General features: G+C 44.5%; 1 protein-coding gene across 2 annotated transcripts in view; it reads right to left on the bottom strand.

Moving 5' to 3' along the window:
• Positions 1–3,944, bottom strand: part of LOC138267921 (uncharacterized) — a 54,945-nt gene extending 51,001 nt beyond the window's left edge. The window contains exon 1 of one of the 2 annotated variants that reach the window (XM_069217191.1): positions 3,710–3,944. Coding sequence is in view for 1 of the 2 variants with exons in the window: in XM_069217190.1 (XP_069073291.1) it covers positions 2,997–3,131 (135 nt within the window). In the remaining variant the exon portion in view is untranslated. Of the gene's footprint in view, positions 1–2,996; positions 3,167–3,709 lie in introns of those variants that run through there. The other variant, XM_069217190.1, reaches the window with a different exon arrangement.
• Between the last annotated feature and the right edge of the window lie 9,294 nt (positions 3,945–13,238).

The raw sequence follows: 13,238 nt of genomic DNA, 5'->3' as shown, positions 1-13,238 counted from the left end.
AATCAATACACTACATACAGGTCCACAAGAATTGAGCGATTCTGTCCACACAGCGTTTTCTCCTTGATTATGGCTTTGCCACATAATCCACGACTTTCCACTAAATTGCATATTTCAACAAAAATAATTTGTTTCTAGCACAAACAGTTCAAAAGTTACTAAAAGTAAGCACATCCAAGTGTTCCGCACAGCAGTAGACCCTCTGCCAAGGTTATCAGGTCACATTCCAGTGTCTCATTGCTGTATTCAGGTTTTAAACTGACACTAAAGAGGTGCAACTTTACCATGGCGGAATAAATCATTGTTGAAATGCTAAAATAATGAAATAATATGGACACTGATTGTGCCAATGTGTTTGTCATTTCTTTCCATATCTGCCATGCGTGCATTATAATTTGGTCCTCCATTACCACATACATCCAATGGCCTGGACTATACACAAATGTTACGCATGCAACCAACACACTCTGGTAACCCATATATGTTTTTTTCGGACCGACAATAGCAGTACGTACGTACTCAACTATATCACTGAATACTATTAATTACTAACTCACATACTTAATGGTCACAGCAGACAGCAACCTCTAGACAGAAACCCTTCACCATGAGGATCACGAAACAACACCAAAGCCATATAGTAAGAAAAGTGCTTGGAAATTAATGGCCCCTTCTGCACCAACATACACCTTCAAAACACACAGATAAACATAACGTTAGACACACACCTTACTCTGATACCAAGCAAAAAACCTAATATAGCACTATACTCACATGTAAATAATGTTTCTTTCACCATTTCTGCATCCCACTTCCAAAAGCATCTTCTACATTCCTAAAACCTGGCATGAAAAACTAATCTTTACTTAAAACGTCTGATGGTCACCACTCCTTTTCAAACATCTTTCTTTCCTTTCTATTTGCTGCATGGCTCTTCTCTTGGAGGACAACCTCCTCTAATCCACATGCACGGTTGGCTTTATCTGTATTTGCAAACTGCCCACACCTCATTTCAAAGATCACAACACCTCCTCCCTTTTTTGGAGGCTAATACCACTGTAACTAACGCTACCGATCTCCTCAAGCTCATCTATTAACCACACCAAACATCAGAATGAACTCACACATCCCCTTCCCCAATAATGATCACACCTAACTCATTACTTTAATCTACTGCAAAAGAAACTGAAGCAAATGCATGGCACACAGTTGTGTGTTGCTTGAGCACACACGACTAATCTAATAACCAACACCAACACTGGACTGATCCCTAGTCTTGGGTTGCACAGCAGTGTGCTACCCAGCATTAAGCACTTAAACGTCTCGTCAGAGCTTTATATACATATATATATATACATACATATATACACATACATACGTACACAAATGAAATGTAATACACAGCACGACTTTGATCTATGTTGTGATTCCCATGTAACAGCTCACAGCCAAACAATCAAAATGTTTGTCTTTCGCCCAGTACAGCATGGGCAGTTGGTCAGCCCACTTCAGCCATTGGTTAACTTTGCTGTGAGTGACAGCATTTTGCCCTTTCACAGGGGGCAAAACCACACACAAAATGGTTTCCTTCTGTGTCAGGGACTACAATGGCAATGTGGGCTTTCTAAGCACCTTAAAACCATTTTTGCCTTTATCCAATTTTCTTTTTTTGATTGAGGTGGGTCTAGCAGCTTCCCCAACAAACAAGATTTACAAACCTATGATAAAACAAGCATTTCTTGCAAAGTCAAAAGGTTGGCACAAACACCAGATCTATTCTTGTTTTATTGTATTTTTACAAATGTTAGCTTGCTTTACTTTCTAGGAGATTTAGAAACAGCGGAATGGCTCGGGGAATGGAGCCGGTGCCTGGCTTGTAAATGTCCTGGCCTCCTTTGTGCCACATTACCGGCAACAGCTGCAGCCAGAAGAAACAGATAGGGCCCTCTCAGTCTGGGAACATTGATGGTGTTCCGGTCTACGTTTTACTGACTCTTGCATTCCCTAAGAGTATTTGAATGTTTCATAATGTGTTTCTGTAGCTTTTTCATGCAACACATTACTCATGAATTGTGGGTAGTGTGAAAAGAGGTGCTCCTATGCTGCTGTGAGAGTTCAGGTTGTGGGTGGCCCACGATCGAGAGCTCAACCCAATGCAAATGCCTCACAGTTCCCGTCAGTGGGTTACTCAGAGATTCGGAATATAGGCTTATCCAATCCTTGGCCTTTCTGCAGAGCGCACAGAACAATGGTTAAAGGCAAAAGTTAAAGAAAATCCAGTGCAGACAAATGGGTGCATTGGGTGTGTGGGGAGGATTAGTGAAGTGAAGGAGATGCAAGGAAGTACTTGCAGGAGAGAGTGAAAAGAGGGGACTGAAGAGCAAGGAGATGATGTGTGAGATACGTAGAATGGGTGTTTCAGAAAGATATGAGGAGAAAAAGAACGCAATTATCTAAAAAAAGGAACTGCAGGAGAGAGCAATGTGAAGTAGCAAACGGGCGTGACACAAACTCCAAAAACCTTGTTTAACTCACAGTCTGCTTAAAAAGTGTAAATTACGTTTATATGTACTCACTCTTCATGGTCGCCAATTGTAGTTATCTGTGGACCCTTGGTACCTCACACGAAAAATCATGTCTAAAGACACCACTGTTTTCACAAAATTGCAAAACTAAAATGCATTTAAGATGTACTGTTCAAGCTGGGAAACAGAGTTGAGATGGTGTCCTAGTGCTATGGAAAACACAGCCCTCCCCTTGCTCATATAAAACTGCCCTCCCCACACACACAATGCAGACACAAGAGGAATGGATCAGCTGCTCACATCCAACATGGGAGAACCTGAGATCTCGACCCCAAAGAAATTTAAAGCTTTGGGTCTCGTGGGCTATTTGGCTGCTAAGGTCTAATAGTGAGAGAAGCCACCTCCCTTGCCAACAAAGGAAAGCCCCCATTTTCTGCTGTGCCAGATGAACCCCTCCTTTGCGGCCCTTACCATGACTAAACGAGGCCTGCCCGTGCGGGCCTGCAGCTGCGGACAGATGGGGAGCAGCTGAGCACTGATTCGGTTACAGCTAGGGTCTGTGAGGAGGCAATTACCGAGCACGCGGGCCCTGCCCCGCCCTCCCATGCGCTCACTAAGAGCTGAGTAACCCTCGCACCGCGGCGACCACTCACCAGACAGACGCGAGAGAAACTCGATAACCGTTCAATTAAACCTCTCGCAATGCTTAGACACCAAAAAAAAAACCCAATTACAGCGGCTTGAAATAAAGGCGCCCCTCCCCACCCGCCCAAACGCTCCTGTGCGGTAATTATCCCAATTCATCAAGCAATTTCGTTAATTAGGTAGGCGAGTGTTAAAAAAAAAAAAAAGAACTTCCACTGCAGATCCAGCGTCCCCTTTTAAATAAAAGTTCCTTAAAGTTCTAACAGAAAAAATGGTCGCTTAAGTGGTGAGGTTTTTTGGAAGAAATCCGATAGAAAAAACGCGGAGGTTTCCTCTCCGCTGGTGCTTTGTAGGCGAAGCGTCGACTCCCCGGGAGTGACACAGAGAACAAAGGAGGCTGCAGGAATTGGGAGCCGAGGCTGCATTCCGCCCCCGTCACGTCTGCCTTCCTCCCCGGCTCATAAAAGGAAATACATGGTACCCCATGCAGGAATAAAGAGCATCCCCTCTTCAGAGAAATAAAGGCACGCGGCACCCACCTTGTACAGAGAGATGAGCTACGGAGCGGGGAGCTGCAGGGAGACGGTGCGCTCCCCTCCTCGGCAGAACAGAGACTGAGGGAAGACAAGGGCCGGTGACAGCTGCTCCCTGCCCCCTCCCGAGGTGCAGGCGGCAGTGGCGCCCCTCCCCCACGCGTTCCTCCTTCTCTCTCCGGCATCTGCTCTTTGTGAAAGTGGCAGCCTGGCCCCTCGCCGGCCCTGCCCCACACTTTCCCCCAAGAGCAGATATCTTCCATTGTTCAGTCCTATTTTCAGCCTATCTACTGAAGTGTCTGCTGAATGTGTGTGTATATTTATACTCACACTTACAAACGCGCACGCACACAGGTTTCATAGTTAATAATTCGGACTAAAGGTAAAACTGCATATATTTAAATCTCTTCCGTCATAAAACAATAGAGGTTAACGTCATTGGCATTCAGCTACTACGTATACTACCTCCTGTGTTACATTTTATCTATGCAGCATCACAATTATAGATGTTAGGGCGCTTTACAATCAACCTGAAGGGCTAAAACCGTGTTACATCGAGATAGGGTGAGGGAATATTTTGAACATCAAATTCAAGACTAAAGGTAAGCAACAAACTATATAATGATGAGTGCTGTATCTCGATAAATTACTCAAACTGTATATACTTTTATTGAAATTAATACCTACATCATGTCGTCTTTTGAAAAAAAAAAAACACACAATAATAGAATGTGTGTTTGTGTTTTTTTTGTTGGTGCTCACAACCTAGCAATCCTTTCGGCCTATTGTGTGTCCAAATGATATAACCACACTATTTATAACGACTCAATTAAAATAAACTTGGTTACCTTCTATCAATAAAATTCTTTAGAATATAGGGCACCGACGATTAATCTAGAGGTGTTTTCAAAATATGGAGAGTTAATTCTTAATCACATTACACCATTTTAAAAGGTCAACGTGGCTTCTAAGTATGGGGAAATTATAGCAGTTTAAGCTGCGCAATTTTTTGTTAAGTGTAAGGATACATCTTCCTATCATCTGCCTTACAAATTTCTCAATCAAACAAAATCAGCCATGATGTGGTTGCCTCCAGTACATCAATCGAATGACTGCTATGCAGGGGCCTGATTGGTCCTCCACAGGTTGGGTGGAGCCTATTTAATTAAGTGCGCTTTAAACACAGTTGCCATTGAGTGGCCCCTAGCATTAAATATGTGTAATCCATGTGCAGCAATTTTAATGGTTTTTGCACAGTGAAGTTGGGGTGCTAAATCTATAGTTCTGTGGTAGCATCCCAGCTCGTTCAGATTCCTAACTCTTTTGACTATAATAGGCAAGATAAAAGTAAATTGTGTTTTTTAAGAATTTAAAGGTTGTTAGGAGGGTAGGTGCAGTGAAGAGCAGGGTTAAAGCGCCTATGTGCCGAGGCATCACTAAAACCTACATGCATGGCATGCACAAGATTTCACCAAGACTGAACTGGCCAGTTTCATCAGAAGCTTTTCCCAGCTTCTTGCATTCTTTTTCCTCTGCCCCTGCGTTGGGGATGGTAAAGAGAATGACAGGCCACGGGTGAGAGTGAGGTGAAGGGAGTGTGGCAAGAAACTGCAAAAACTACAGCATGGCGAAAGGCGAAAGTTACTACGTGAAGCAAGATAAACAGAAAACGTAGTTAGAACTAAGTGAGGGAGGGCAGGAAAGAGAAATAAATGAACACATGCAAAGCAAATAGGTCTCGGATGTACAAGGCCAAGCTACTGGCTTTGCTAACATGTTGCTATTGGCATTGTCATCCAAATGCACAACTTTCAATTTTACAATTGCTTTTCCATTAAAGAAGATTCTTTACAAGCTGGCTGCTGAAGCATACATATATGTCACAACACTTCCCTGTGGCGTGACATGTGTACGTGTCATGCCTCATTCATGTGCATTTGGTGAAGCTGGAGCCATTTCTAATTTACCATTCAAACATGGCCGTCTGAGGCTGGCCCTCTATGTAGTGTGCAAAACTAGGCACACTATGCAGGGGGTCCAGGCAACCGCACGTTGGTTTCCAGAGGTAAAATTAGACCACTTAACCTCGAGACCAGAATTTATCAAAATATTTCAGACTTTTATATACATTTTAAGACAAATCTTTGATACATTAAGTACTTTTTGAGATATAACTTTTCAAAGTTTTAATAAAGTTAGTCTTTCTGTGCGTAATTACGCACCATTGGAATCAATAGGCAATCACTTTTAAAAATCATACAGATGGGTTACCAGTCTCTTCTTTTGCAGGGTGGTCGAGGTACTCGGTGGGCACCATGTGCCAGCTGGAGACCCTTGGGTGGCTCCAGATTCCGGCGGGAGCAGCGTTGGAAAACCTTTGGGCACAGGGCCACCTGGATGGGCCACTTGGGAAAGGAGCTGGTTTGCTGATTTAAAGTGGGTGCCTGGGTGTCCCCTTGGGCTGATGGGGTTGGGGACCTGGAGCACACAGAAAATCCTGCAATGCAAGTTTCAGGGCAACCAGGTGCAGGGCGTTTTGGAGGTCTTGGATGCTGTGCACAAAGGGACGCTTTGGAAGTGGAGGTAAGGTAAGTCATGCAGGATGTTACTGGTGCTCTGGCGGGAGGTCTGGGGTGCTGCTGAAGTCCCTTGACTCGTGCTTGCTCCTGGTCCAGTTGCAGCTCTGGGGGAACTGTTTTTGATGATGTGCACTGGCCAGTACCTGGGGTATTGGCACAACTTGGCTACGGGAGGGCGCTGTGCCATGAAACTCGGCACACTTGCAGGTCTCGTCTGGGCTGTTGGTGTGTTGCCAGGTCCAGCTGCGACTTCGGGTTGCAGAGGTATCGTCAGGTCGGTGAAGTGTCCCTCATCGGTTCGTAGGTTCCTTGCAGGTTCCTTTTGGTTTCTTGGGTGGTGCCTCCACTCAGGAGGGAGATCTCAGGCTATTAGCGAAGCCTGGAGTCCTCTGGGTCTTTTGAGGTCAGTCCAGTGGTCAGCTCCTCCGCATCGGCGATTGTTGGGAACTGGTGCAGCAAGCTGGGGTCTTAGAGCCTCTTCTGGTGCGGCAGGTCCTCTGTTCTCGTCTTGCCGGGTTCTTTGGTGCTGTTCTCGTTTCTTCCAGATGAATCTAAAATCTTGGTCTAGGGGAGCCCATTAAATACTGAATTTAGTGGGCGTTGTAGGGGGAACCTTGTAGTGTCCAATGGGACACTTAGCTTTGGGTGGCTACACATACTACAGTGACTACTTCTTGTGGGAAGGGTCACTTCCCTAAACCCTATTGGAAATTTTCCTGCCATCCAAGATGGAGGAAAATGAGATGAAGGGTCCACTTTGCCTGCTAGCCCCTAGGGGTGGTGCATGCACAGTGGGGCCACTTCTCCTACCCTTTGTCTGGTTTCCCGCCTTTGCTCCTTCCAAAAGTGAGGGTTGGTCTGCAAGGGGAGGGGGGGGGGAAGCCCTCTGCTGCTTGCAGCAGGCCCAGAGGCTCAAGTTTCTGGGGCAGTAGCCATTTGAAGCTCACTGCCAGGGTGTTGCACATTCCTGAGGGAGGTGTTAGCTCCTCCACCCAGGAAGGGCATTGTCCTACAAACCAGAGAGCCCTGGCTCTACCCCAGGTTTGTATATTGGCTGCCTGGAAGTGGCAGGCTTGATGGAACCAGTCAGCAACTATGCCAGTTTAGGTTAGTTTTTGCAGGGGGCACCTCTAAGGTGCCCTATGGGTACATTTAGGGTTAAATCCAACACTGGTACCAATTTGGATTTAATATTCTGAGTTGTTTGATACTAAACACCCAGGGTACAGAGTGGCCATCACGTACCTGAGGAACTCGTGTTTGACCAGTATCCAGTACATGTACTTAAAATGGCTGCCCTGTTCACTCACTATGTCCCAAGTTTGGCAAGGACACAGTGGGGACATATTGCTCATGCAATTATACCCTCGCATATAGTATGGTGCACCCTGCCTTAGGGCTGTAAGGCCCACCAGAGGGGTGACCTACCCATATCATATGCAGTGTAGGGTGGACAGGGCACTCAGGAAGGGTGCCATGTTGATTTCGCCTTTTTAGGTTTGCCCCAGTACACTCAGCCTGCACTGGCAGTGCTGGGTGCAGAGCCCTAGAGGGTGGCACAATCAGTGCTGCTGCCCTCAGGGGCCTACCCCTAATATCCCATGCCCTGGGTACAGGTGTAACCCTTTACTAGGGACTTAGAGTGATATTTAAGAGTGTATCAAATTGTGCCAAGCATCACAACCGATTTAGGGAAAGAGCTCTGGCTCAGGGAACCTGGTTAGCAGGGGCCCTGGGAACTACCAACTTCTAGATCACATCAACATCAGGCAAAAGGTGGGGGCCAAACATGCAAAAAGAGGCCTCCTCTCACAATGGCAGATGACCGTTTAAAAATGTAAATTAAAAGTTTAAAAATGTAGAAGATAAAGAAGAGATCCCCCCCCCCGCAACCACTTTGGAGCTGCTGTGGCCTCCTTAAAAAGAAAATTAAAATAATACATGGTACTTCGGATATGGGGATTGTGATTGGGGCACAGGAAGCATTGGGATGAAAGAGGTAACAAATGTGAATGTGGGGGCGCAGGAACAGGTGGGACACAGAGTGAGGAAATAACTGCACTCCCATGGCTGTTGAACAGAAAATACAAAAGTACCTGTAGGAAGGAGTGTTTTTTTTTTTTTTTTTTTTTTTTTTTTTTTTGCATGGTCACCCCCACACTTTTTGCTCTAGATGCTGTTGGTTATGACTCTGAAAGCGGACTGGAGCCTGCTAACCAGGCCCCAGTGCTCCCTAAATTGGTACATGTGTATTGGCATCCCCAATTGTCGAGGAATTTAACCTCCTCTTATGAGTCTCTAGTATATGGTACCAGTGGTACAGAGGGCATGGGTGTTAAAGGGTTCACCAGGGGCCTGAAGCATTGTTTGTGCCACTCTGAGCGACCCAAGTAATCCACTGACAGCAGGCTTGCCATTGCAGACTGCAGGAGCACTGCAATGTGCTTGAACTCCACTTTGCCCACACCATGACCATGTGTGGCAAAGTCAATGCACTATCTTTGATATATGTCAGTCACCCCTAAGGAAGGCCTCCCAAGCCCAGGAGGCAGGGTGTATTATATTAAAGGTGTGGACATACAAGTGCAAGCTTATATGCCCCTTTGGTGGCCTTTTCCATTAAAAATTACTATAAGTGATAGGCGGTCCATGGGATAACATGGGCTGGCTCTCCAGCAAGCCTGAGGTCGCCAGCTCTATTATGGTACCGCCAAAATACATTTTGTTTGGCATCAAACAACATGCCTTTTCACCCCGATATGAATCTTGTGTTGAGGGTCATGTGGCATGTACCCAGGTGGCAACCTTAGAGTTTGCCACCTTGTTGCCCCAGCTTTCCTGTGCTCTGGTTGCCAGCTCGCATCTGTTGCAACCAAGACAGGATTCTGACCTCCTGCCAAGAATGCTCCTATCAGTCAGAAACAATGGTCTGGACAGGAAGGAGGTCAGACCTTCCTCCCTGGTGAAGAGGCAAATCAAGGCAGTGAGCTTCAAAGGGCACATCAACTCTGATATGTAAGTAGGCTGTCTCCCAGACGAGGACAAAGTCACACCCCTGCCCCAGGCACATTGACACTAGGGCAGGTGGGAAAATGAGGTAGTCAGGAGGCGTAACCCCCAAAAGGGTAGCTAGGGTGTACAGCCGAGGATGGGTTTTGCCATCTTGAAAAGTAGCAAACTGGAGGGTTCTGGGTAGGAAAGGTGATACCCCCCTCCTCTAGATGTGGCCACCTCAGGAGTGGATTAGCCGCAAGGATTAGTAGCCCATTGGCCAGGATTTAAGGGGGTACCCCTGATGCCAAAACCTCAGATCTGCTCTGAACTGCAAACAAGAACAAAAAAGAGACCCATGTCTTCACCACCAGGACTCCATAAAGAAAAAGGTGCAACACTCTGCACCTGTGTCAGCCATTGGGAAGCATAACCACTACTCTTCCTGGAACAGAGACCAGTTCCAAAAGGAAATAGAACCCCTTTGCAATTGAAAGGCATCATCAGAGCTCCCTTGGGCTGGAGGTAATAGTCCCATGCAGCCCCAATGTAGAAACCACACTTCAGGAATTAAGAAAGTACTGGCCATCCAAAAAGTAAATGGTCAGGTGCCTTTTGGGAAATGTAGTCCTGAACTCCAGAAAGTTTCAGCTGACTACCAACTTCCCACAGACTCTAGGATGCTGAAGTATACAATTGGTGGGTTTGCCTCTGCCAAGGTTTGTTGGTGGCTAGTTTGGTTACGGACCCCTTTGTTTGACACTGCAAGGCAAAGGAACACCCCTGCAACTTCAACCACCCACCTCAGTGTTTCTGTTATCAAGTGCTTGCATCTGTTTCCTGTCCAGCACTGTCCCAGTGGCAAAACCAGCACCAGCAGCTCCCGCTCAGCTCTAAGGATAGCCAAGCAAACCTCTGAACCGAGACACCCGAGCTAGGTAGAGGTGGTCTGCCTGGTGAATCCTGGTCCAGAGGCCCACACAAGCTTAACTCCCAGTGGGCTCCCCTGAACTTGACCTGCAAGTGTCACAAGTGTGATTTTTCATCACCCATGCTCAGCACCAAGAACAGCCAGGACACCTCTGCACCCGGGCCCCACACGCGAGGTAAAATTGGTCTGACTGTCAAAGCTTGGTCCTTGGACTTGCATCACTTTAACTTCAAGTAGGTTCCTCTGAACTTACTATGCAAGTGACCAAGGGTCACTAGTGATTTTCCCCATTAACAGTGTTAACACGTCCCTTTATGACTAATTTACACACATTGGGACTCGTTTTAGGCCAATGAATCTTTTGACCCTGATTGAAGACACCTTAGGACAAGATAGCTAATCATCATGTCAATCAATATGTCAATAATGTCATCAATATTTATTACCACAATGCATTTCAATTTAGTCAATGACATTTAATAAACTCAGGACACCACCATGACTTTTCAGTAATGAATAACCACACCAGTTTAGTAAGATTTTATGGTATTTATTCCCTATTGGTTACAATTCTAATAACAAATTTATTAGTCTCAAAACCAAGAAGCTCATTAGCATAGTCACAATATGGCAACTCTGATAAGATTCCATCAAAGCAAGAATCACAAACATCAAAATATAGCAAGACGTGAACATAGATTATCCTTAGCAGAGTATCATTAGTACATTATTCAACAAAGCATAGATTCAGTCATTTGTCTATTTGCGTCAGTTATGTGAACCCCTTAACTAACTTCTGATTAGCATTGGCATGTTGGGCTTCATGCTAAATAATTTAGTAACACCAATTTAGAAAACATCTAGCTATGGTCTCTGTCAAAAGTAGCAGTTGGTACCTAGAAAGCAAAAGCAAACAGACAATCACAACTTTATTGTCATATAGTTACCCTCCAAGTTTGGGTGAGCACTCAGGTTCGGTCTTCGTCTTCAGGACATCAGTTGGTTCGCCATCAGTCAAGAACTCAGCTCCGGTAAAGGGGCACTGCCCCTTATAAGGAGGTAAATTGTAAATGGGCAATCTAAGGACAAGGATGGTTCTAACTAAATTAGCAAGTCTCTAAGCAAAGTGACAAAGTGTCTGGATCATAGCAAATCGCATCAGCATCTCCCCTAGTCTCTCTCCTAGTCTCCTATTCTCCATTCTAATTCTTCCTGGTGTCAAGGGTTTTTATCCCATTTTTGTTATACATTCCCCTAAAATCTAATTGGACAAGGGGTTGCACCCCACTATCTCCCTCCAATTAACGTTACATTAGCTCATCAAATTTGTCACCCCATAACAGTTCTCACGCATTTTATTGGTCCTTATGATTGACGTCTTTAGAGGTAGAATGTCCGGTATGATTTCATCCTTTTGCGATTCTTTGCGCATCTTCAGTCAGTAGCTCCATTGTCTGTACCGGTTTAGGCGACCTTGTACCTAACATTAATCTACACTGTTGCAGTCAGATAAAATGTTTCTACAAGCAGGATGAACTTCATGAGAACAGATCTACTACAGTTGCATTCAGCTTCTAGTTTGAAGAAAACAAGAGTTCATGTCCTTTAGCAAGTCAGCACACTGCACGTTAGAAAAACACATTTAATATGAGAGTCAGGCAGCTAGGCCTCAACCCATGCTAACTAAGGCCTAAAAGATTTATTAGCAAACTTTAGTAACATAACCATTAATAATTAGTGTAAAACCATCTTTAAATGTAATAATTCATCAACATTAATCATTTTCATTAATCCCCATATATATTGGTGGCCATTCCCCGTGGGCACATTTCAAACGCACGTTTTAGCAAAACATATTAATACATTTTCTATGCAGTATTATTGTACATTAGTTCATAAACATTTCATGTTAATATTGATTATATACGCTCTCTCAGTCCCTCCTCTGATGACCCTTGTCATCACACAAACCTTTCCCTTTTCAACCTCTCACTTTCCTCATTACGCGCATTTCAACATCCTGTCCTTTGTGTGAGCTTTCCCAAATTTCATTGAACATTTTCTCCCTTTCATTTTCTTTCCTTTTATTTCATTTTGTCAGATTTCTTTTTATTCTTTCATTAACTTTGCATGATAACCATAATCCCAATACACAAATCAGGACAATTAATAGATCCCCTAATATTTTTGCAAGAACCCCATTCCAAATATTACTAAACCAATTCCCTACTCTGGTAATTCCTCTCCCAACTTTCTCCCAAACTCCAGGTTCCTTCAAGGCCTTCAAATCTGCACTATCTCTTGTTAGGTTAGTAAGCATACTTCTAATCTCTTTGCTATTGTCAGGTATGAACGCACAGCAATGGCGCTTGTTAAGTATCTTACAGACTCCGCCGCTCTTCGCTAAAAGAATGTCTAAAGCAAGCCGGTTTTGAAGAGTCATAGCTCTTTCCGCAGCAAGTTCAGTATCCATCAGGAGTATAGCCCCTGTGAAGTTAGTCAGCATGTTATCCACAATAGTAGACAACTTTCGAATCTTTATGGAGTTTAAGATAACCCCTACTGAAGGAATTATGGCTCCAAATATGTCACCAACGACAGCAGCCGCTGTCCCTCTCTTTTGTCTAGTATGTTGTAATTCAGACATTTTAGGAATTTGCTTTAAGTCATCAATCTGTTAAATCTTTGGGAAAACTATTCCCAAATAACATGTCCCATACTATCCCTTAGGGAGATGGTAATAAGCATTAAGCCCACAAATATTGTAGATCCCAGGGATCGCTGGATCCTGTCCATTTAACATGAATGTCCATTTACTCTGAAACAAAAACACATGCCTGCATTCACTCGTTCCCACGAATAAAGTGTCATGCTCAGATTTCGGCCTATATATACAAAGCCTACCTACATGTAATGCATCTATAGCTAATTTGCCCTGTGTTTTTATTGCGGTGTAAGCATAATCATCTGCAATTGTGCGTTTTTCTAGCCCCTTTTCTAGCCTTTCTTTTAATGCTTTGCGTCTATCATCAGT

The sequence above is a fragment of the Pleurodeles waltl genome, chromosome 12, assembly GCF_031143425.1.
Source record: "Pleurodeles waltl isolate 20211129_DDA chromosome 12, aPleWal1.hap1.20221129, whole genome shotgun sequence".
Classification (NCBI taxonomy): domain Eukaryota; kingdom Metazoa; phylum Chordata; class Amphibia; order Caudata; family Salamandridae; genus Pleurodeles; species Pleurodeles waltl.
The sequence above is the reverse complement of the archived record's forward strand: the minus strand, read 5'-3'. Positions and strand labels throughout refer to the sequence as shown.